The sequence below is a fragment of the Ixodes scapularis genome, unplaced genomic scaffold (assembly GCF_016920785.2).
Source record: "Ixodes scapularis isolate PalLabHiFi unplaced genomic scaffold, ASM1692078v2 PGA_scaffold13__105_contigs__length_92229423, whole genome shotgun sequence".
In the NCBI taxonomy this organism is placed as follows: domain Eukaryota; kingdom Metazoa; phylum Arthropoda; class Arachnida; order Ixodida; family Ixodidae; genus Ixodes; species Ixodes scapularis.
In genome coordinates this window covers 50,576,495-50,600,228 of record NW_024609839.1, presented here as the reverse complement: position 1 = coordinate 50,600,228, position 23,734 = coordinate 50,576,495, and the positions used below count along the sequence as shown (strand labels likewise).

The window sequence follows — 23,734 nt, the reverse complement described above, 5'->3', positions numbered from 1 at the left end:
ATGTTGGGAATGCCTTTCGTTTATTGATCTGTTTTGACGAAGTATGACCTATTTATTAAGTGGTGCAGAGCGTGGTAACTTGTCATGACTGGGAATGTTTCTTCTGTTGCTGCTTGTTGAGATCGTTGCATCTCTGTTTCTCTCTGAAGCAAAGTCCGCACCATAAGACGACGTTGCAGGCTGACAACGTACCGAGGACCCAAAAGAGCCCCTGATAATCTCCCAATGTGTCCCTGAAGTGTCCTGAAATTAGAAAAAAAAAACAATACTGATAAAAAAGTAGAACTCGGAAAAAGTGCCAAATCCGTGAAACGCGCACATGATCGAGTATCTTTTATCTTATAAAGTAGGATAATTGGTATGTATGTACCAAAGGGGTGTTTCGCGGTAATCAGGCCGAAAGTTTCTTCTAAAAATTACGCATCGCACCGATAAAATCAGGTTGATAACGTATTGCATGAGCGCTGCCAAATCGCCTATTTAGATATGTGCAGCGTTCGGTGGTAAACACACGAAATGCGATAATAGGTAAATTTGAGCTCGGATCCCATTCCTCTCAAAGAGTGCCCGATAGTTACCAAAACGTCAAACATCGAATGGAATATCGAATACCAAATATCTTAAGCAGGGGAATGAACGATGAAAGCGCGCGCCGCGGGGCAGTTTTCATAGCAACTAGCGCGGGCGCTGTGAGGTGGCGGCATGGCATAGGTCCACGTCACAGCGTCCGCGCAAGTTGCTACGGAAACTGCCGCGCTGCACCCGTTTTCATCGCTCATCTGTTCCCTGCCTTGGCTGTCAAGTCCTAGTGTAATGTGGCGTCACGTTGTCATGCTGCCCAGATTGGCGTACAGACGCTTTACACACGCGCCAAATTACAGCCGCCATTGCTGACCTTCTCTTGTCTTACCGAGATGCCGAGCAACTGAAACGGTAGTTGACGATCCTCTACAAAGGCCGATGCTTTAGAAAAGGACACAGTTGAATCTTGAGTGGCAATAACCTGGCCTGCTATGGTAATGATGAAGTGAAATAAACGGAATAAGAGGAAACAAAAACTGAAGGTCAGTTATGGCGGCGTCCATGCACAGCTGCTGCAAAGTGTCTATATCGCTATTGCATTCTGCATATGGTACGCTTCGTCCTAAGTCAAAGCAGTGGCGTAATTTTTTTACATTGCAAGCCTTACAATGGAAGCTATACTGGGCTTCAACTATTTTGTGCTTTGGTGTCAATGCTAGCCTAGCTCCTATGGTGCTGAAGCTACGCAGTGTTCCATTGCCCTTGCAGGTGACTTCCTCTTCCATTCGCACGCGTTCGTGCAAGTAGGTTTGACAAATTGGAGCACTGAGGAAGCAACGCTAGCCTTGACAATCTAGCATGAAGTAGTTGACGCCGAGGGTAAAATAAACAAGACCACGACAAGACTTACCAATTAGCAAAGGCCTAAAAAGCATAGGAAGGCCAGCCAGGAAGATCGCTGTCCCGTAGCAGACGCTGAATTTGCCGGCTTCTACCAGTTCCATTAAGAAGACTGGAGTGAGTATAGTGATGGCTCCATTGCACCAGCCCAGGATTACGGTCGCAAGGACATTTAGGGAATACGAATTACAAAAGGGTAAAAGATACAGGGCCATGGTCGAGAGGAGAAAGTTCAACGACATCATGGTGTTTCTTCTCAAGAAGCCTTTGTCTGTGATCCATCCCGATCCTAGCCTCGACACCATGTCCACTGCCGCACAGATCGTGACCAAAAGGACAGCGTTCCACTTCGGAATGTTTCGATCCAACGCGAAGTCCACGATGACCGTTGTGTAAGTGGTTAAGAACAAAAGGAGTTGTGAAAATGAGAGTGTGATGATATAAAACTTGGGTATGGCAAAGAACGACAACGAACCTACTATTCGATTTCGAAGAGTTACCACTGGCTTTAGTGTGTCTACTGTCCTCGAAATGTCGAACTTATTTTGCGCTGTCTGAACCTGCAGCTCTTCAAGCTCTATATTTTCTGAGTTGAGTTGTTGAGCTCCGGGTTTTGCTGCTGTTCTTGAAAACAACAGACGAAGTGTGTCTTCATCTTTGGTACTTCGGTGATCTTTACTAGACGTATGCACAGACTTGAGTAGATGTTCTGCTGAGGGCCCTTCTGCAGCGCGTGGACATTCATTTCCAAATGCGTCTTCTTGTGGTGTCTTGCTTTTATGAGGATCATCCCGTGGCTTTCCGTCAGAAGCAGGAACAGGCACTGCGCGAGAACCTCGTTGCAGCATAGCACCGGCTGCAGCGTTGAGCATCAAAGCACCGCACAACAAGAAACCTCCTCTGATACCGTATCGGTCGAAGAAGAACTGTACCAAAGGGGGGAACACTACGCTTCCGATCGTAAATCCTGCGCTGCTGATTCCAGAAGCGACTGTCTTGAAGTTGTCGAAATTTTGGTTGATGACCGTGTGATTAAGAGACATAAACCCAAGACCGATGCCTGAAAAAAAAAACACGCAAGGGTTTAATGCATCATGTATATTAGAATAGGATGACAAAGATAATGAAGATTGAATAACGTATATAGGTAACTTTTTTTTTAACAGGGCGTAATGGTTGAGGTTCAACATATACACAGAGGAACGTATGACAAAAGACTACCACAATAACTATTTTAGACGAGCAAAGAAAAAAGAAAAAAATCCGGATTCGATGCTTAAATGCACTTTAGGCAGCTATATGAAGCCAATTACTCGCGAATCAAGTAACTAGGTTAAAATTGTTTGTTTCTCTGGGGTCAATCGAAATCAGGGCTTGGCGATAGGTGCCTGTATGCTTTTGCACTTCGATTTCGTGTTGATGCTAAGTCATGATTTGACATTAACGTATACAGGTGGAACATATACAACGTACCTTGCAAAATTCCATAACAGACGATAAGATAGGATATGCCATTGGCGAAGTAGCAAAGCGAAATAGAGATAGCGCTGGCCACAGATGCTGCCAATGTCAGCTTCCAGACGCTGACGTATCTTGCGAGGACGCCCGCGGCAGGTGCTGCATTTTGGGGAGTAGGATTACTTGCGCGTATACATAGTACACTCGTACATAGGGGAGCATCGTCTCCCTCATCTTTCATGTATCCACGAAAGGAGACAGTATTTCAGTTTCAGCCTTTGAGCATTACGCAGCTTCGCAGGTGGCGGTGTTCTCGGGATGTAGCACTCATACTGAAATCAGAACGATCCCAAAATATATGTCATCTTTCGCAATAACGTCATGCAATCCCTGCTTTCCCTTGGATTAGCGCAAACACGTAGCCTTTCACTGTGCATCACGCTATAGTGCCTGGAACCCGTTCCCGGACTGGCGTGTTTCCCGCGCCCTCAGATGTGGTCCTCAATTTATGCCTGATGACGTAACGGAAGTGCCATGCTGTCGCCTGTCACAATGCTGACGGTGTCACAGCCGCGGAGGAGGATGCGACTGGCGCCAGTTCTGCTGCAGGTCGCTCTTCAACTTGACAATCCACAGAAGCATCTGGAACCAGGAGCTCGGATAGCGCGACGACAGCAGAGGTCTCTGGTTCGATACCAGGACCAGCTGTCACCTAGTTGTGTTTGGAGATTTGTGCTTCCCCCTTGTGCCTTTTGTTTTCCTTCTCCAGAGATTATTATTGTCATTCTTGTTCAGCTCGCTTGCACCTTTGCATTATTTGCACTATAACCCTCGTTAGCTCTTACTTTTTCCGGATACTACCAACCGCCAGGATCGCGACATCTGACAGCATGACAGTGTGGCTCCTGTGATGTCATTTGTCGCCACAGACTTGTACACGTTACTGAAAAATAGTAACGAATTACATTTACAATTACTCAAGGCTAAATTGTAATTTATTACAATTACAATTACCCTCCCATGAAAGTAACTGACCATTACCCCAAAAAGTAATCCGTTACTTTCGTGGCGTTATACTTTTAACATTATTGTCGTCAAGTAAGAAACAAAGGGAAGAGGGTCATTCAAGCTCTTATTGTTGCAACGTGTTCCATTTAATGACCTTGAGTATTTTGAGCAACAGCTGGCCCTCGAAAGTCTTGTCAGGCATTTTGCGTTATTTCTTAGTCAATATGTCGACTGCTACGCTGAACACCATTTGAGGTGAGGCACTGGATGGGAGTGCCATATTGTTCCTCACGAATGCTTCATGCTCTGCATTGAGCTCTTTCAGCGAAGCAAGGGAAGTACTATTTACCTCGAATGTAGAGCAAAGCTTGGTCGTTGCAGCCGTTGCCTGCTATCCGAGAGATTTAGTAGATCTTTCCGATACCTCCGATACCCGCGATAACGATATGACGCATACGAAGTATCGGATATCGTTATCGGAGTCCTCGGACCGATCTAAATTCTTCATTGCCTAAATCGCGAAGCTGTGGAAGTCATCAATAGCAAAACATAGTTGTAACAGTAAGGTGATAATTAAATAATAAATAAGGTTTGGCTCGATATTCTTCTCCCTTTGGTTCTGAACAGTTCGAGCCTCAGTTGAGACGTTGGTGAATAAAAGAAAGTTTCCAGTATATAAATATAAGTAATAAAAGAAAAAGGACACTCATAACAACAATTAATTAGAACGTCGGTTAAAACAAGGAAACGTAAACGCACGTTTGCCGTGTGTACCTTTCTTGGTGCCGTTCAAAAACGCACGGAGCACGAACCGACTGCAGTTTACTCCGGTGTTCTCCAGATAGACGTCCGCTGATGCCAAGGGCAGCAAAGGGTAGAGTACTAAGTAAGCCGCGCTATGGCCCCACTCACGAATTTCACTCTCTCCTCAAGCCCAGAATATCAAGTCTAGGTAAGCCACCATTATGTTTTATTTGTAAAAAGATCTGCTTGAGATAAGATGGGCCCTGCTGGGGCAATACAGGAAGAAGAAGGGATGACTATTACCATTTTCTAAGTGGTCGCAAAAAGCTGACTCACAAAAAGGGTAGGGTAGACGGAGCGTTGTCTCGTGTTGTGACATTATGAAAATGGTCGTAGAAGGACATTGTTAATTCTTTTCAGTGCATTTACCGCCTCGAGCTTCTCGAAGACGCGCACAATCACTTGGTGTCCTCCTTTCCCCGTCTTCGATCGCAAAGAAAAAACAGAGGGACTAAAAAAACGGAAATAACTAGCCCCCTCCGCCCTCCCTCCCCCCCCCCCCTTTTTTTTTTTTTTTTTTGTAGAAATGTTTTTTTGGATTTTTTGACATTGTTGTTAGGGTCTAAAAAAAATAAGTTCAGGGGCTTAATTGGTGTTGCAAAAAAAAAAAAAAAAAAAGGCTTTGCGGAACTGAAGTGCCAAGCCTCCCTTTGTGCTGGTCAATTCGCGTGATAGTGTCACTGCGCTCGACTTTGCACAAATGAAAAAAAAAAAAACTTTATATAGGAGGGGAGGGGGTGGGGTTGGTTCTGAAAGAAAAAAATGTAACGGATTACAAGGAATCCGTTACGTCAAAAATGTAAGGGAATTACTTTAAAATTACTCTAGAAAATATGTAATTATTCCGTTACTAAATTACTGATAAATGTAAGGGATTAAAAGTAATTTCGTTACTTGTAACGGATTACGTACAAGTCTGTGTCGCCACTTCGGTACCACTTCTGATGGGGTGATGTGTATGACGCTAAAAATACCAGTTGGAGACGCGTTCAATGCACCGAAACATGCTAATTAAGGTTTGCCCCGATCTCACCGCTCACTGATGGATCTCTCCCGAATGATGCTTACGGCGATGCTCCGTTTCGCGTTCATGTAAGCCAGAGGTAAGCTACAGCCGTAGATACATGATCCAATCGCAAACCGTGAATACACGCCCCCAATGCAGTGTGTTTGGCTATACTTCGTTTCACCTCAGATCAGATCGCAGTCCTACGAGTCGATGATGCCAGTCTGAGAGAGCCAAAAATGCAACGCCACCGCCTTCGCCATCCTGTTTGTCCTAGGGGCGGATCCAATTGGGGGGAAGGGGGGGGGGGGGGCGACGCGGGCGGCCGCCCCCCCCCCCCCCTAACAAGGTCGACCATTCCCCCATTGGATGTGGTCCTCAATTTATGCCTGATGACGTAACGGAAGTGCCATGCTGTCGCCTAGCTGTCACAATGTTGACGGTGTCACAGCCGCGGAGGAAAACGCGACTGGCGCCAGCTCTGCTGCAGGTCGCTCTTCAACTTGACAGTCCACAGAAGCATCTGGAACCAGGAGCTCGGATAGCGCGACGACAGCAGAGGTGTCTGGTTCGATACCAGAGACCTTTCCCCTCCCCGGAGGGCAATTTATAACATGGGTGGACCCCCCGGTGCACACGAAAGAATGGGAGAATAGTGTCCTTACAAATTTTCCGCACCCCCCCCCCCCCCCCCCCCCCCCCCCCCCCCCCAAAACGGAGTTCTGGATCCGCCCCTGGTTTGTCCTCCGCTATAAACGGCTACACCAATCAAGCGTGGTGAATTCACGGTTACTTCGCGCTTTTTGTAAGTATGTCTGCGTTTGTACGTCTGCAAGCCTTTGACTGCGCCCTTAGCAATATGGAAAAACGACCGGCCAATAAAGTTTCGAGGCGAGTCGACTGCATCCTTAGCCTGCTGCACAAACACCAGATACTGTTAGGGCCTGCTTACTCTCCTCCATAACATCACCCTAAAGGTACGATAACGGGCAGTGCTAATCTTGATTCGGTCTCTTTCTGACATATATATCTATTCGCGTGACCTGGTGGTGCGGCCAAAGGTCAGCGACGTCCGGACATATACACGCCTTGCACCTACGTCAACTGACGACGTTGAACACGGGTATCCGCCATGCTGGTGGTTGACTCGACGGCCCTTCGCAGCGAGAGCAATGGTAAACTGCACCGCGCTCGTTTGTAGCCTACGTATCCCGCCGATCGTCCTATCGTTTCGTCGTCATGCCCCGCGAGACAGAGTAGCCGTCAAGTTAGAGAAAGTACAAGCGGAGGAAAGGAATGAGGCCGCGGATTACCGAGTTTGCGGCACGCATTTCAAAGCGGCGAGCGACGGTACTTTTCTACCGTTGTTTCCGTTCGCGCACGCATTTGTGTCGGCCTTTGCCCGTTCGTGGTGTAGATGGCCTTTGCCTTTCGTTATATAACGCCATTTCCACGCTTCGAGCGCACCTTCGGGGCTCTCGGCCGAGTACGGGCGAGTGTCGCGCCGCGAGCCCGGCCATTCGGCGATCAGTTGGTGGCGGCCCCCCGTGTGCAAGCATGCCGAGACGCCGCCGCCGGGGCATCGGTTTGTGCCGTCCGCGAGACGGTAACGTTTGCAAGGAGTGAAAGTATGCAGGCGAGCCGGTTAGGAAACATCATAATATAAACCCTGAGACAATGAGAGTTGTCTTGTCCTTATTTTATTTATCCTTTTCTGATGGTTTAGATTATGACGGTAACCTTGCGTTTTTTACCAGTATTTTGCAAAATCGTAACAATTTTTCTACAAGCGTCTCCTAAAACCGCTCGTCAAATTTTAAAACTAGCAAATAAGCTTTTTTCTTTTTTCTTTTTTTTGCGACGACAGGTTTTTGCGTTTCGACTTTTTTTGGCTGCTTATCGAAACTTTCTGCTCGTAGCGCAATCGCACTAATGCCGAAAAATTCCGCACGTACTGGCTAAACGTCATCCTCGTAAGCTCGGCTCGTTTTTCCAAGTTCACATGTAACACAACAAGGTACATACCTTTGTTCAAAATATGGTGCATGTCAGCGCATGTCCGGGCCGTTAGCGGCATATCCTACGCTTTGGTAAACGCATCCGCGCGGTGTAAAGTCCACCACTAGCATGGTGCGGGGCCCTGTCCTTCCCTAGCGCGACGTCCCTTGCAAGGCATGTATATAGGTTGCGTTAAGTGTTGTGGAGAGGGAACAGTGCCAAGGCCTGGTATTTAGGTGGTGTTGGCTGTACCAGCGTTGGAAATAAATCATGACGTTGCGGCACTTTTCAGGTACACCGGCCGGTGACAAATTAACAGTGAAGCGTCCCCCTTTAGCAGAACGAACGCTGGAGAGAGGTCGCCTTCTCTCAAGCGTTCACTCTGCTAAAGTGGAAAAAGTGGGGAGGAGCTTCCACTTCGCACTTACCTACACACTCCCAATCACAAACGTGTGTTGCTCCCCACCCCTGTCCGTTTCGATCTGGATGAGCATCGTACCGGAGTGCGGGTGTGTATCACTACTGCGAGATGCACGTTAAAGACCCTATAGGCTAGCGGTTGTACTGCACTGGCTAAATTGCCCATCTACAGCTGGGAGACTCGTCGCCCGTTGAGGCAGACCGAGTTCTAGGCTGTATAAACATACACACAACCCTTTTTTTTTTTTTTTTCGCAGACGTGTGCCAGTTTTGTTGCTTGCTTTTAAGGGAACCTTTGCGCGTTGCTTGTCACTCGGACAAAAGGGTGGAGTCACTGGAACGCGTGCGCAGCATCTTATATGTCGAGAAGAGAGCTACTCTTGATGTTCAAAGGGCGTTCCACAGCCTCTAGACAAGGATGGCAACGCGCAGATGCCATTATTGGAACGGCCCCGAAACTTGTCGCCGATGCACAACCACGTCACAATAACGGCTCGCAAGATGAAGCTTCACTGATGATTTAAAGGGTTAAAAGCACAGAAGAAGGACGAAGGAAAAAACACACACGACACAGACAGGCCTGTGTGTTTTCTTATTCGTCCTTGTTGTCTTAAGCTTTTAACCTTTCAAATCAGCATAAACCAACTATACTTCGCCTCACGTTAGTATGGACTATTGTTAGCCGCGCGTGCTAAAAGCGCGAGGTAGTTGCTTCGAATGAAGCCTCGGCGGCTGCACGAGCACTCGTGCAGTGAGTGCTCCAATCAAGGCAGTCAAGGCCAGCCGCTCGCGCTAGCACAGCATTTGTGGTTAGTCCATGCTAAGGTGAGACGAAGTATAGCTCAAACCAAAGTCTTAAGTGTCGCAGACCTGTGAACGTGTAGAAGACTCCGGCCAGAGTGAGTGGCCACGCCGCTTGTGCCCTGGTGACGTGTAAAGTCTGCAGGATGACGACGTAGGTGACTGCCGATGAACGGAGCAGGGCGAAACCAAAAACGTTCATCCAACAACATGCCGCAGCGACTAGCCACCGGTTGCCCACCGCGTAGCTCATGGACATGCGGTCGCACCGTTCAAATCGTGCAGGTATTTGCGAGATAAATGCGTCTTGGAAACGCTCCTCGTACAAGGGCCCAAGAGGGGCAGGCCGCGTCAACGCTCGATTGGGGAGAAGTGGACGGTGGAAGGCGTCGGTTTATCTCAAGCTTTCTTTCCTACACGGCGGCTGGATATGGCTATCTTTCTAGTTTTGCGCATCGCGGGATCGCCCCAGCGCATATGCCGTTCAAAAATACGGAGATACGTATCGCTTTCTCACCTTGTTAGCCCGCGACCTAATTGAACAAACGCGAAGCTGATGACCTCTACAGTCGTGGTCACACTGCTGACACATTATGCAAAAGACAGTCTGGCGGCACTGTCTGGGACGTGTTTCTTCCTTGTAGGACGGTCACGTTGGTGACTGGTCATACAAAAACCGTGTGCAGACATCTTGGAAGCATAAGTATGTAAAGAGCAAATGTGGTTCGAACATAAGCTTGCGGCGTGTACGCAGATAATTCTGTCAACGTGTCTGCGGAGAAACTCCGTGCCCTTTGTATGATGTATGAGCAGAGGGACCCGGGCCGAAGCCTTATGGCATACCACAAGGATCCCCTGAGTAAAAACAAGAAACAGCAGGCTATGACTGTTTTTTTTTTTTTAAATATAATTTTACGAAGCGAGAAGGCTGCGGTCCCTAAGCCAATGGTGCATTTGCAAATATCCCATAAGGCGTCGAGCGAAACGCTCAAGGAAATATGAGAACGTCCTCTATTCCAGCAGTGTTGGACAATATACTCGATAAAAGTATTTAAGTTACTAAATACCTGCTTCATAAAGTATTTCAATAATACTCAAGCTACTTTCAATGTGAAGTGTCTTGAGTAGAATACAGATACTTAGAAATGTAATTCAATTACTTTTGAAGATCCTTCCGCATTGCGTAATTTGTATCGACGTCAGTGACAAGCACAATTATACAGGTTCGCAAATCTGGTTTACCTGAATGGTTAATGAGCACGCAACAACACCAAACGGCAAAAAGAAAAAAAAAAGGAACATCGTAGGGTTATTTTATATTGCCACGCGCATTGCCGAGCGGGCGCGTGCGTGGCCGAGTGGTTAGCGTGCTTCCAAAGACTTGGCTGTCGCGCGAAGGATCCGGGTTCGATTTCTGGGAGCGGAATCTTCTTTTATTTATTCTTTCTGCTTGGCGTTCTCGCAAGTTCGAGAACCTTTTCGTCCGATCCAGTTACGAATGTTCTACGAGCCGAACGTTCTACGCAGAAAATTCCAGAGAAACACGCGGGTACAAAGGGTGCTCCGCGTGGTAAGCCGGAGTCAGTCTCGCCCCAGCGTTCGACTCTGCTGTTACGCCGACTTCGACGCCCGCGACGCTCTGCTCCTATCTTCTGTTTCCCTTTTTTTTTTTTTTTTTTTTGGGGGGGGGGGGGGCACACGTTCGCCTTATTAAACGTTTCAGTTTCCCCAGTTATTCCTTGTTTCACTTCGTCCTTCGTGACATTTTGGTGGAGGTGCGGGGTACCGCATGTCCGTGCATGCGTAGCCCTCCGGGTTCCCGCAGTACATTCACCATTAGGGGTGTCGCGAACCGGCCGAGGTTCGAGTTCGACCAGATTCGACTTTTTCGAACTTTTAGTGTAAGTTTCGACGAACCTTGTATTGAGGTTCGACTCGTGTGCGCATGCGCGACAGGCTGGCTAGTTGGCTTTGGATTGGATTGTGATGGCTAAGGGATGAATTAAGGGCACCGCTGATTGGTTATTCAGTTAATACAATACAAAAAAATTAAGTTATTTACTTCTTCAGTGATTGGAATTGGTTTCTTTTAATTGCGACTGTTCATAAAATAAAATTACCCTTTGCACAAAAAAACTTCTCGAAACCTAGACATGCTTGTATCAAGGCCTGGCCACACTGTCCACAAAGTCGAACCGTTCGACCCAGTCGAACCCCGAAAGTTCGACCTAAAAATCCTGTTCGACATATCGTCTGCTATAAATGGATACACCAATCAAGCGTGGTGAATAGACCGATGTCACCAAGCGAACTCCGCAGGCGCGCGCATTCCGGAAGTGCTGCCGCCGCCATGCTACTTGTAGTCGTCTTTTTCCGGCTTCCCGGCTACGTAGGGCTGCGAGTACATCATCGTAGATTATCATTTGGGATGCCCCGGTATCAGCTGGATTCTCCTGCATGTCTGTACTTCATAAGATTGTGTTGTTTGTGATGAATAACTATAGGCTCTTACTCCACTCGTTGTGAGATCACAACGGACTCGGTCGTAAGCTGTCGCAAGCGTGAACATGCGTTCACGGGGACCGGCGTCGGTCACTGGAACGAATAGAATATTCGGGAGTTGGGTGTGTACGGTTGCTCAGACCCAGTGCCAACTTCGTGGGGCGTCAACATAACCGAACGCGTCCTTTGAACGGGCTAGCCGCTGAAGTCGCTGAACACGGTTGTTTCAGGCAGTCGACAAAAGCAGGGAACATGACGAAACTGAATACCGACGAAAACGAAGGGGTCGCTTGCGTTAAATTTTCACGAATCCCCGCCGCCAGTCTCTACATCTGTACACCTGTCCATCTCGAATAGCAGTTTTGTAAATTGCATCGGCATTGTGATAACAAATCCACCAATCACAAGCGTTAGAAGATTTAGCAACAAGAAACAACCTCTTTTAGAGCGCAGCTCTTAGGGGCCCGTTCCCGACTTGAGCGGCGTCGGCGTCGCCGTCGCCGTCGGCGTAACCAAGGTCATCCCAAGGTCACGTGTCCCCAAGGTCATCCCAAGGTCACGTGACCCCCAAGGTCACGTGACACCCAAAGTCACGTGACCCCCCCCCCCCGAGGTCACGTGACACCCCCAGGTCACGTGACCCCCGCCGAGGTCACGTGACCTCCCCGGTGACGTCATCGATGACGTCACCGGCATCCGCATCGTCATCGTCATCACTGATGACGTCATCAGTGACGTCACTGATGACGTCATCAGTGATGATGACGATGCGGATGCCGGTGACGTCACTGATGATGTCATCAGTGACGATGACGATGCGGATGCCGGTGACGTCATCAGCGACGTCACTGATGACGTCATCAGTGATGATGACGATGCGGATGCCGGTGAGGTCATCAGTGACGTCACTGATGACGTCATCAGTGATGATGACGATGCGGATGCCGGTGACGTCATCAGTGACGATGACGTCATCGGGGAGGGTCACGTGACCTCGGCGGGGGCCACGTGACCTGGGGGTGTCACGTGACTTCGGGGGGGGGCATCCGCATCGTCATCGTCATCATCAAAGATGACGTCATCAGTGACGTCACTGATGACGTCACCGACATCAGCATCGTCATCATCGCTGATGACGTCATCGGAGTCCGCATCGTCATCGTCACTGATGACGTCATCAGTGACGTCACTGATGACATCATCGGCATGGTCACGTGACTCCCCAAGGTCACGTGACCCCCCCCCCCAGGTCACTTCACCCCCCTTCCCTCCTCCTCCTCAAGAGCTGCGCTCTAATTCGGTGTTACAGGGAGTTGTAAACGGCTTTCACTTTTTTCTTGTTGGATAACCTTTTTAGCAATGTGTTAAACCAATGATACGTTTTGTCTCTTTGGTTGGATTGCACCCCCGAATGTTTAGAAGGATATGAAACGAGAGGTGATCACAGTTAGAACAGGTTAGAAGAAGGTCAAGGATATGTACGGGCGTGGTAGTAATTACTGTGGGTTCGGTAATTAGCTGTAACAGGTTGAAATCGAAACACATACTCAAGAAATCAAAACTCTCAGACGAAAATGTACTAGAAAATGGGTTCTCATGTGCCCGAAACATGTTTGGATAATCAAAATTTCCTAAAACAAATATTGGGGGGTTCGGAAATCTCATTGCGACCGTATTCATAGCATCATGCAGTTTACTTACAAAGCTAGCCGCACATTTTGGTGGACGATAGAAAACACAAAGAACTATTTTATGATAAACCTGAAAATAAACGCTGATAAACTCATTCAGTAAGAAACAATATGGTCACCTACCGATACTCTACCACCAGAAAAAACGAAAGAAAAAATATGGTCACCTACCAAACATGCGGACGTTATCGCGCGGCGTGAAGCCACTTACAACTATTGAACTGGGCCCTAATCTTTTCACCAAGTTGTACCAAATTTGTTTCTAAACTTTTTTTTTGCACGTTGTAGTGTTGGTTTGCGTTTTTCTAGGTGCGCAAGCAGCTCAATGTATGCGGACGAGACCAAGGTTGTTAAGCGAGGCAAAAAGATGGCAGTTTTAATAATCTACGCCACCAACCATAATTGAAGATGCGTTTCGTTAACAGTGAACAACAAAAGCTGAAAGCAACACAGAACCCTCATTCTAAAATCATATCTTAAAAAAAAAAAAAAAAAAAACTTTGGAAAGTTAGAAAACCATTCTATTGCTTTGCAGCGATTTCTATTACACTTGACCTGGTGTCGGTAAACGAGGTTAGTAAAACACCTCTAAAACTAAACAGGAGAGTTTCTTGATCTAATGTTTTTGAATATTTAAAGCGTGATCATGTAGAATAGAAAACAACAGACACGGACGACGTGTCTGTCTGCTCAACACTCACAGAGACGGGATTTTGCTGTCTTTTTAGTAGAACGCCACGCTCGATGTAATCAAACGTGGCGTTCGACTTAGGTTCATCGCAGTGGCTAAAACATCGGTGTCGGCGGCGGCGAAAACTTACGTTGCGGACGTCGAATGGAGCAACACGGGCGGTGCCACCTTCATGTCACAATCTCCTTTCCTTTTTCTTTGAAAGAAAGACGGGGGGGGGGGGGGGGGGGAGGGAGGTGTTCGTGGTTCAGGAAAAAGAAATTGTTTAGAGCAAAGAACTTTGGGCAGTTGTTTTGAGAAAGTTAGTGCAGTTATCCTGCCAGGGTTGAACAAATCCGTCAACTGCACGTGCTTGAGGTTAGTGCTATCTGAAATCAATTTGAGCTCTTTACAACGCCTGAAAAATATTATTTTGGACGCAGTTTCCTTTAAAAGAACACACCGATTTTTACACACACAAAAACAAAACAAAAAAGAAACTTTCGTAATAACAATTAAAGGTAATAATAACCATGAGTCGCATGTATTGGGCGAGGAGCAGCCTACCGCGAAATAGTAGGACTTCGTGCGTATCCGCAGCCAAAATAGAGTTACAAGTGCCCTCAGAGATGAAAGGTATCACCGTTGGGAGATCGGAAGTCAGAAAACAATAAACTTTCCGAATCGCAATTAGTGGCGGAGCGTCCATGCCCTGGAAATGCTGAGAAAGCGAAACTCAATTTACTCAAGATTAGGGGTGTCGCGAACCGGCCGAGGTTCGAGTTCGACCAGGTTCGACTTTTTCGAACTTTTAGTGAAAAGTTCGTCGAACCGTGTATTGAGGTTCGACTCGTGCGCGCATGCGCGGCAGGCTGGCCAGTTGGCTTCGGATTGGATGGCGATGGCTAAGGAATGAATTAAGGGCAGCACTGATTGGTTATTTTAGTTAATAAAGTACAAACAATTAAGTTATCAACTTATTCAGTGATTAGAATTAGTTGCTTTTAATTGCAACTGTTCATAAAATTGAAATAACCTTTTGCATAAAAAAAAAATTCTCCAAACCTAGGCATGCTTGTATCGAGGTCTGGCCACACTGTCCACAAAGTCGAACCGGTCGAATCTGGCTAAAAGTTCGAAAGTTCGTCGAACCGGTTCGACCCAGTCGAACCACGAAAGTTCGACCTAAAAATCCGGTTCAACAAAAGTTCGCGACACCCCTACTCAAGATTAGGGGTGTCGCGAACTTTTGTCGAACCGGATTTTTAGGTCGAACTTTCGGGGTTCGACTAAGTCGAACCAATTCGACGAACCTTCGAAACTTTTAACTAGGGGTGTCGCGAACCGGCCGCGCTTCGAGTTCGACCAGGTTCGACTTTTTCGAACTTTTAGTGGAAAGTTCGTCGAACCTTGTATTGAGGTTCGACTCGTGTGCGCATGCGCGACAGGCTGGCCAGTTGGCTTCGGATTGGATGGTAATGGCTAAGATATGAATTAAGTGCAGCGCTGATCGGCTATTTCAGTCAATACAGTACTAAAATTTAAGTCATTAACTTCTTCAGTGAATAGAATTAGTTTCTTTTAATTGCAGTTGTTCACACAATAAAATAACCCTTTGCATAAAAAAAGAAATTCTCCAAACCTAGACATGCTTGTATAAAGGTCTGGCCACACTGTCCACAAAGTCGAACCGGTCGAATCTGGTGAAAAGATCGAAAGAACCCCGAAAGTTCGACCAAAAAATCTGGTTCGACAAAAGTTCGCGACACCCCTACTTTTAACCAGATTCGACCGGTTCGACTTTGTGGACAGTGTGGCCAGACCTTGATACAAGCATGTCTAGGTTTGGAGAATTTTTTTTTATGCAAAGAGTTATTTTAGCTTTGTGAACAGCTGCAATTAAAAGAAACTAATTCTAATCACTGAAAGAATCAATAATTTAATTTTTTGTACTGTATTGACTGAAATAACCAATCAGTGCTGCCCTTAGTTCATCCCTTAGCCATCACCATCCAATCCGAAGCCAACTAGCCAGCCTGTCGCGCATGCGCACACGAGTCGAACCTCAATACAAGGTTCGTCGAAATTTCCGCTAAAAGTTCGAAAAAGTCCAACCTGGTCGAACTCGAACCTCGGCCGGTTCGCGACACCCCTACTCAAGATTAGGGGTGTCGCGAACCGGCCGAGGTTCGAGTTCGACCAGGTTCAACTTTTTCGAACTTTTAGTGGAAAATTCGACGAACCTTGTATTGAGGTTCGACTAGTGTGCGCATGCGTGACAGGCTGGCCAGTTGGCTTCGGATTGGATGGTGATGGCTAAGGGATGAATTAAGGGCAGCGCTGATGGGTTATTTTAGTTAATACAGTACAACAAATTAAGTTATTAACTTCTTCAGTTATTAGAATCAGTTTCTTTTAAGTGTAGCTGTTCACAAAATTAAATAACCCTTTGCATAAAAAAAAAATTTCCAAACCTAGACATGCTTGTATAAAGGTCTGGCCACACTGTCCACAAAGTCGAACCAGTCGAATCTGTTGAAAAGTTTCGAAGGTTCGTCGAACCGATTCGACCCAGTCGAACCCCCAAAGGTCGACCTAAAAATCCGGTTCGACAAAAGTTCGCGACACCCCTACTCAAGAATGGCCGCGTACACAGTGCTGCCAGACCACGAAGCAGTTTCGCATAGAGCACAGCGGGATGACTGCAACGGGGTAATTTACCGGGATCAACAGGGGATCAAAGGCGCAAAATAAGTAAGAGAAATTTTGACTTGAATCATAACGTGCGAAATCCTAGTTGGGGACCACATACCGTTGCTGGATCTTTCCTGTGAACGTTTTACGGAGGCACGGGGTGCCGCATGAGAGCAGCTGTTTGCAAAATAGGGGGGGCCCTAAAGAGAGAGAGAGAATGCACTTTAAAGGGATACTACAACGAAATTTCGGCGCTCATTTTTTGGTCTATATGTGTTCAAAAGAGCAGTATCACATGGAACATACCAATATCTTGTTAAAAAAGTCTCGAAAAGGAATTTTAAAACGAATTAAACGATTAGCAAAGAGCACCTGGTGGATGTCGCTAACGCCTCGCTTGTAATGCTAGTCTAGGAACCTTGACAGCTAGTGACGGAGGTTGTCTCGTCTCCGGCCACGACGAGAGAAGGGGGGAAGGAGGAACTCCCCTCTTCCCGGGAATCCCTTTTGTGTGTCGCAGAAGTCGCTATTGTCCCCCTAGAAGATTATAGAAGATTAACCCGTCACTCAAAATTCGTACAAAAGCAGCCGCTTCGGTGGCTAGAACGACTAGGCCATCCTCTCGACGTCAGCCTCGCCGTAGCTTTGCTCGTCTTGAGACGACCTACGTCACGATTGCGTTGGATGTCACATGCTCTAAGCTGGGCCTTCTCCAAGCGCTTGCCAGAGTGGGCCGTTTATAACGAAAAATACAGCCTCCAGGATCAAAATAAAAACGTTCGATTGTCATTTACGGATATTGTGGATCATATTCAACCTATTTTTGAACACGACGGGAATATTTCAAATTTCGTTGAAGTATCCCTTTAATATTGAGCACAAATTAAGTGTTCAAAACATCCATGGCTTGTAACACCAAGGCCATTTGGTCATCCGGTTCGTCTGACGCCAGCCAAGCACTCCAGGAAAGGGGAGGGGGGTTAGGGAGGAACGGTGTGGATAGTGCAATAGGGCACTGTATGAGACAATGTTCCAGGTTGGCGTATGGGGAGGGGCAGTTAGGACATGAAGGATCAGAACGACGTCGAAGAAGAAAAAGCCTAGCGGGAGTAAGAACGGTGTTCGTTTGGATTTTTCGGAGGACGTGAGTTTGTGCCACATTGAGGTTCGGGTGGGGTCGAGGTAGTTGTTATTGAGAGTTACGGAGCTGCTTGTAATAGAGATTGATTGAGCGTTTGTAGATTAAGGCATCGTCACTGGTCGGGGGGCTAGGCCACGGGATCACAGGCGCTCGGATTTGCATTTCGCGAGCGAGTTGATGAACCAACTCATTACCTGTGATCCCGCTGTGACCAGGGACCCACCGAACGGTGACAGAGGATGGGTTTAGTGCGCGCAGAGCTTCATCGAGGACCGATCTGAGATCTGGTGGGATTTTGCGTTGCTGCAGAGCGCGTATGGCTTCCTGGGAGTCTGTATAGATTGTATAAGCTGATGTAAGAGGTAGTTGGGAGAAGGTTTGGATAGCATGTATAATGGGAACTATTTCTAGTGTGATGATATTTGGAGGGTTGCTATCATACTTGGGTAGTAATTCAATTACAGTAATTCAATTACTGTAATTTAATTACTTTTCCCGGTAATTTGTAATTGTAATAATTACTTTTGGCTAAAAGGAATTGTAATTGCAATTTAATTACTTTCTAGCGTCAGTAATGGCTAAATTTCAGGCACAATTACAATTACTTTTGCAAGATTTTTCGGCGGCGGCGCTTTTCCCCCCTGGCCACGGAGAAGACAGCACAGCCAAAGCGACAGGGGAGAGAGTGTCTCCCAACCTGCTCAAAAAAAGGGAAAAGAGGGATGGGAAAGAGAGGCTGGGATAGAACGGGATGAAGGATTTTGTAGACTGTAAAACGATTTAATGAAGAGTTTGAGAAATAATTTGATAAATGAGGGCTACATTCGCGTCCGTTTTCGTTCCTGTCGTAGTTGAATCTGACTCTTCGTCTCGTTCGCTTCCTGTTGCTCCTGTTTCTAGGCGTCTTTCTTATTTATCATTCTTACACGGGGGCATCTGGGGTCGAAGTCGAGCTGGTTGGCTCTGATCACATCATCCGGTCGAGGCGGGGAGGTTCGAGGTTCTCCTTATGCGTCTTCGCCGCCGGCATATTCGCTCACACATTTCAGTCAAGTTTGGGGACTTTTTGTTCGCGAAATTATTCTCTTTTCTTTATGAGTTTTTCACGTCCTTCTCCTCTATCTTGTAAGTTGGTACCACTAACAGTAAGTCGTGCTATTCTAACATCGAGGCGAAGAAGCAAAGAAGCAGCAGGTCTCATTAACACGACTCACCCTGCCTTACTTCCAACTGTTGTTGCTACACTGCTCTTCCTTCTCCCAATCCTCGTCTGCCTTTTTGTATAAATCATTTTTTACTGATCGCTCTATTTAACCCTTTCAACCGTTTGTCAGACTGATTGGACGAGATTCCAAAACTTATAAACCGCGGCTTTAGACTGTAGGGAGCTTGTTTTTACATTTGTTGCTCGTTGAAGGCTTCTTTTTCTTATAGAGGGCTTGGCTTGCACTTTGTTTTTACACCTCTATCGGGACCCCCCACGCGTTGTCCTCTCGTCCTGGCCTCTGGAACCGCCCCGAGGCGCGCACTGCTGCTTTGCATTGAGAACCTGCAACAGTCTTATCTAAAATGGAAAAGGAAAGGCTGCCGGGGCCTCGTTACGAAAACTTCTTTAAACAGATTAGCAGCAATGTACAAAATATAATCGTGAGGTGCAAACTCTCCGCACCGTCTCTGAAAATAAATTCAACAAACCAAAAGGCGACCTCCAATTTGCGGGAACATTTGCAGGTAGGCAACTTTTTTGTCACTTTCTATATTACTTACAGTTATAAAAAAAAATAATGATAATGGCTCGTCTATATCTTCCAGCTGAAACACGCTCAAGTAAATCATGAAATCGAGGCGTCCAAGAGGCCGCAGTTTTGGAATAATTCGCGGATTCTAATTTTCACAACGCGGTGGGATCGCAATATAGATTTCAATGTGTTTACATTTTACCGGAATTGCTCGCGGGATTCATTTTTCGCGAATTGTAGGCGATTCGCGAAAATAAAGTCGTTTACAGCGTATCATGCATTTTTCGAGGTTGTTCTTGTCATGCTAAATTCAAATCTGTCTTCTTTATGAGACGCATAACATCGATACAATCATTGCTATCCTTATGATTAGCTACATGACGATCCTAAATTTATTATCTATCTTAGTAGCTTTTTGGGTGTTACCGTGCACTGAATTAACCCAGAATCCCTGGCAATAGAGTTGCTGCCATTGTGATACTAGTTTTGTGGAAGGGACCACATTTCGCGTGCTACGGTTACCCACATCCGGCATGTTACAAGTCCACAGCAGTGTTGCGGAATGGGCACCCCCATTCCATTCCAATTCCATTCCGGGGAATTAGAGTTTTCGATAATTCAATTCCTTTCAACTCCTAGGAATGGAGACACTGAGCCCATTCCCACTCCTGGAATGGCTAAATCGTTCTATTCCATTCCTTTAATTCCTAAACGTAAAAATTGGCACTTGACAGCTACATTTTGTTGCCGGCATAAGCAGCGTAAAGCTGACATTATCAAATGCAGAGACAATTGCAAAAAAAAAAAAAAAAGAGCAAAATTCCTCAAAAAAGCACTGCTTTTACTAAGCGGACCGCTGGTGGCAGAATGTGTTATTTACAATGTACTGCAAACATCGAGAAAGCCCCTTGATATGTCAATGCTTGTTTAAGACATCGGTCTCGCGACCACGTCGCTCGCAACAAACAGCAAAACTTAAATCCACTCATTTTCTTTTCTTTTTTTAACTTTTTTTTTGCATTTGACTTTTAAGACATACGCGGCCAGGCGTGTTTGTTTGATAAGACCATAAAAAATATCTAGTTCGTGCGTGGCGCGGGAATAAGCTATATTACTGTATTCTTCAAATACAGCAACACGGCTAGTACACTGCTGGAAGCGACTCCATGCACAGCGGCAGAACACATCCTCTGATAAATTGCAACCTCTGCGGCGCAGCATGAGAGACCGTATAGACCATGTCACGAAACCTGTTCTAAAACGCACAAGTTCGTGCTTGCTTTACGAATCTCGATATTTCTTATCATATTCAATTCAATTTTTGGCTGGTTCGCCTTCCCTTTTCCACCCTTCGCATACTCATTCTCGTGTTTCCTCTTCAGACGGCGAATAAAGTTCGATGATATACGCCGACTGCACCGTGTATAGTTTCGTTGCACAAATTTCAGCGTGCAGCTTGTTTATTTTCTTCGCGACTAATGTAGAAAAATGTCTTCTACGGTGCCATGACTCAATATGTATTTATCTTGTCTTCTCGTCCGAATTGTAATGTTCCTCTTCGCGCTGATCGAGTGGCGGGTTCAAGCAGCAGACGGTACCAACCGATTCATTCTTCTAGCTCGGTGTCGGTAGTTCGCGTAGTGGCGACGGGTCGGGAAGTCAGCGTTGACAGAGCTCTTCCCATCAAGATACAATTAACGGGGTAATACCACGCCGTTCGAATTGACATTCCCCGTGTTTCCTCATTAGCACCGTCCAACTGACTTCTCACCGCCTCAAGGTCCAGGACAAGGAGCACGAATGCACACCGGACAGCCGAGACGCACGGAAGCCAAAACCTCAGTGGCAGCTAGCACCCAGCTCTCCTTCTCAGTTGCCCTCACAGCAACGGTCGCACCTCGTCTGGCGCGGGACGGTCTTTCTGCGGGTCTAGTCAGTTCGGTCACACCAAGAGCGGCGACGATAGTCTACTTCACCTTACGATGGACCTCAACAAACGGCACGAGAGCCATCGAAACCAATCCAGTGCTTTCTGAGTGCTGCGTCACCCTGCAGTCCCGCTCACGGTGCTGGATTGCCTGGGGTGACTCGTAGCGTCCGCAGCGGTCCATCGCAAGGTGAAATAAAGTATGCAGAGACTAAAGTCAAGGGAAATGAGCGGGAATCCGCTAGCTTGCTTGTTACCCCAACCCACTAAAACATAAAACACAGAAAACAAGCATCAAAACAAAGACCAATAGGTGGACATACAATACAAATGCAGTACAAAAAACAAGTCTCGGCTGAGCAAAGCGCAAGAGGAGAAGAGGGAAGTGAATCTCGCTTTGGTTGCCGAAGCAAACCCACATTTCGCACTTCAAAGGAGTGCGCACGAATGAACGTGGAAGGCAGCAGGGTTGGCTGCCTGCTAAACAACGCGCCTCGAACTATAAGAAAACAATACCTGATCATCTTTCGACGGCGCCCAAGTCAACGAGTTATCAGAGCTCTGCGAGTTAAGAGTCGCTTCCGCTCCCAGATCTCAGTCTGTGCGCGCGCGTGCATTCTACAAACCGTCGCAACAACAAAAAAAGCATGACAAGAAGTACGATGAGGAGTTGTGCATAGCGGTTGCTTTCTTTGCCGCTCCCTTTTCTTTTGCTTGGTGCGTGGTTTCTTGTTTCGCTCTCGTGTAACGCCATCGAAGCCCGACGCCTGCGCGTCTGTGAAAGGCGCCACGTTACCCCCCTTTCCCCCTTTGCTCTTTGCTTTGACGCTTGTTTTTTTTTTGTATTGCATTTTGTTGGCGTATAAGTCTGTTAGGGCTCCTCGCGGGCTAGCAGTTTCCCGCTCATTTTATTTCTGAGCAACTGACTCACTGACTGGCTCGGTCTAGCTGACTGTAAACACTAAAAAAAGAAAAAAAGAAGAACCGTGCCCATTCCATTCCATTCCGGGCAGAAGGCACCTAATTCCATTCCCATTCCATTCCCTTCAACGTTGCCGCCATTGCATTCCCATTCCATTCCGGGTCGTGAAAATGCAGAATGATTCCGGAATCATTCCAACTCCGGAGTGGCAACTCCGCAACACTGGTCCACAGACAGGGAGAGGAAGCGAATCATCGTGGCTGAAATGTTTTCGTAAGTTGTCGTATTCTTTAAAGGGATACTGAAGCGAAACTTGAAATACACCTATTATGGTCAGAAATAGGTTGAATATGATCAATGATATTCATAAATCATAATCGCGCGTTTGTATTTTGAACGGATGGCTATATTTTTCACCCTGATGGGCCCGATTGGGCGCGCGCTCAAAAATCGGCCATCGGAGTGCGCGATGCGTCTTGGGATATTGGGCGCATTCGTGACGTCGCTTGTGCCGGTCGGGAAAGGCTACGGCGTGAATGTTGTGGTTACGAGCGTTGCCACTTGGTGGCGCGTCGACGATTTACGACCTGTGACAACGTGGCCGTTTGAGATGTGCAAGGGCTGCACGCACGCTGCACCACGGGACCACGGCAAGTCGGCAACCGCGGCAGCACTGACAAAACCAGCTCTGAGGCCGGATTCTCAAAGCGAATTCACGACGAAAAAAGTGCGTACGACAAATTTGAGAGAAAACCCGTGCTCTCGTAACGAAATTGTCGTAACCTTTGCGCAGGTTACGACAGAATCCTACGACAGCTCCGAAGCTGTCTTACGCATTTTTTACGATCAAATCAACAAGGCCGACAGCGTCGCTCAGTTACTTGGTATCGGCCACCAACGGACATTTATTTTTCTTCGTGCTCTTCTCGTGCGTCCCGACTTCAACCAGCAAGAAAAAAGGAAGGAGTACTTAAAACAGACCACGACGATCAAGAACGCAGGATCCACAAACACACGAGAAGAGCTACAACAGCCACGATTCTGCCGACCGAGCGAGCTCGGCAGAATATAGTAGGCCTAGCAGCAACATCGACTCGGCGCACCGTTGCTCCGGCGGTCCTTGGCCAAGACCGTCTGTCCATGACCGGCTGGCCTGCTGAATGGAATATGCCCGCGCGACCCTTGTGGACCCTTACCGGATGAATAGTTTGATCCCTGAACTAAATTTCAGAGGTCAATATTTTCCCCTTGTCATCTCGATCTCCTTGTTTTCCGAGACAGCGGTGACGAACGCTGTCGTCGAAAAGGGACTCTCATTGATTCTATCTCCTTGTTTTGTGTGATATAGAGCTCAAATAAACGCCATACAGATTACCTTGGCAACTCGGTATGTACACTCTGTTATTAGTATGCCATTTTTATTCTGACTCGACGCTACGTCAGTGTCGAGCTATAGCAGTTCGTGGGAGCTACGCGATGTCGGTCTAACCTTTCTTTGCCGAGTGTCATGTCAGTATCGAGTTGCAATCGT

At 47.0% G+C, this 23,734-nt stretch overlaps 1 protein-coding gene across 3 annotated transcripts; it reads right to left on the bottom strand.

Annotated features, from left to right (window-relative positions):
- On the bottom strand, nt 1-21,816 carry LOC115325213 (monocarboxylate transporter 1). 3 transcript variants are annotated; one of them, XM_029985895.4, is made up of 5 exons: nt 8,987-9,268; nt 2,896-3,039; nt 2,330-2,482; nt 1,433-2,245; nt 1-243 (listed from the first exon to the last, which is right to left on the bottom strand). In XM_029985895.4, exons 1-5 carry the CDS (start codon nt 9,174-9,176, stop codon nt 83-85), a joined length of 1,461 nt encoding a protein of 486 aa, XP_029841755.2. In that variant the 5' UTR covers nt 9,177-9,268; the 3' UTR covers nt 1-82. The 3 variants fall into 3 exon arrangements, with proteins under 3 accessions (XP_029841755.2, XP_029841756.2, XP_029841754.2); XM_029985896.2 differs by lacking the exon at nt 8,987-9,268 and adding an exon at nt 21,798-21,816 and having other exon boundaries at nt 1,433-2,482; XM_029985894.3 differs by having other exon boundaries at nt 1,433-2,482; nt 8,987-9,326.
- Nucleotides 21,817-23,734: the final 1,918 nt, after the last annotated feature.

Excerpts from the sequence above, each read along its gene's own strand:
- LOC115325213 (XM_029985894.3), bottom strand. The coding sequence starts at position 9,176 with ATGTCCATGAGCTACGCGGTGGGCAACCGGTGGCTAGTCGCTGCGGCA. Across the intron at positions 3,040-8,986 it reads AGTCTTCTACACGTTCACAG|CACCTGCCGCGGGCGTCCTC; the intron begins GTCTGCGACACT and ends CCCAAAATGCAG. Across the intron at positions 244-1,432 it reads TTTTAGGCCTTTGCTAATTG|GACACTTCAGGGACACATTG; the intron begins GTAAGTCTTGTC and ends TTCTAATTTCAG.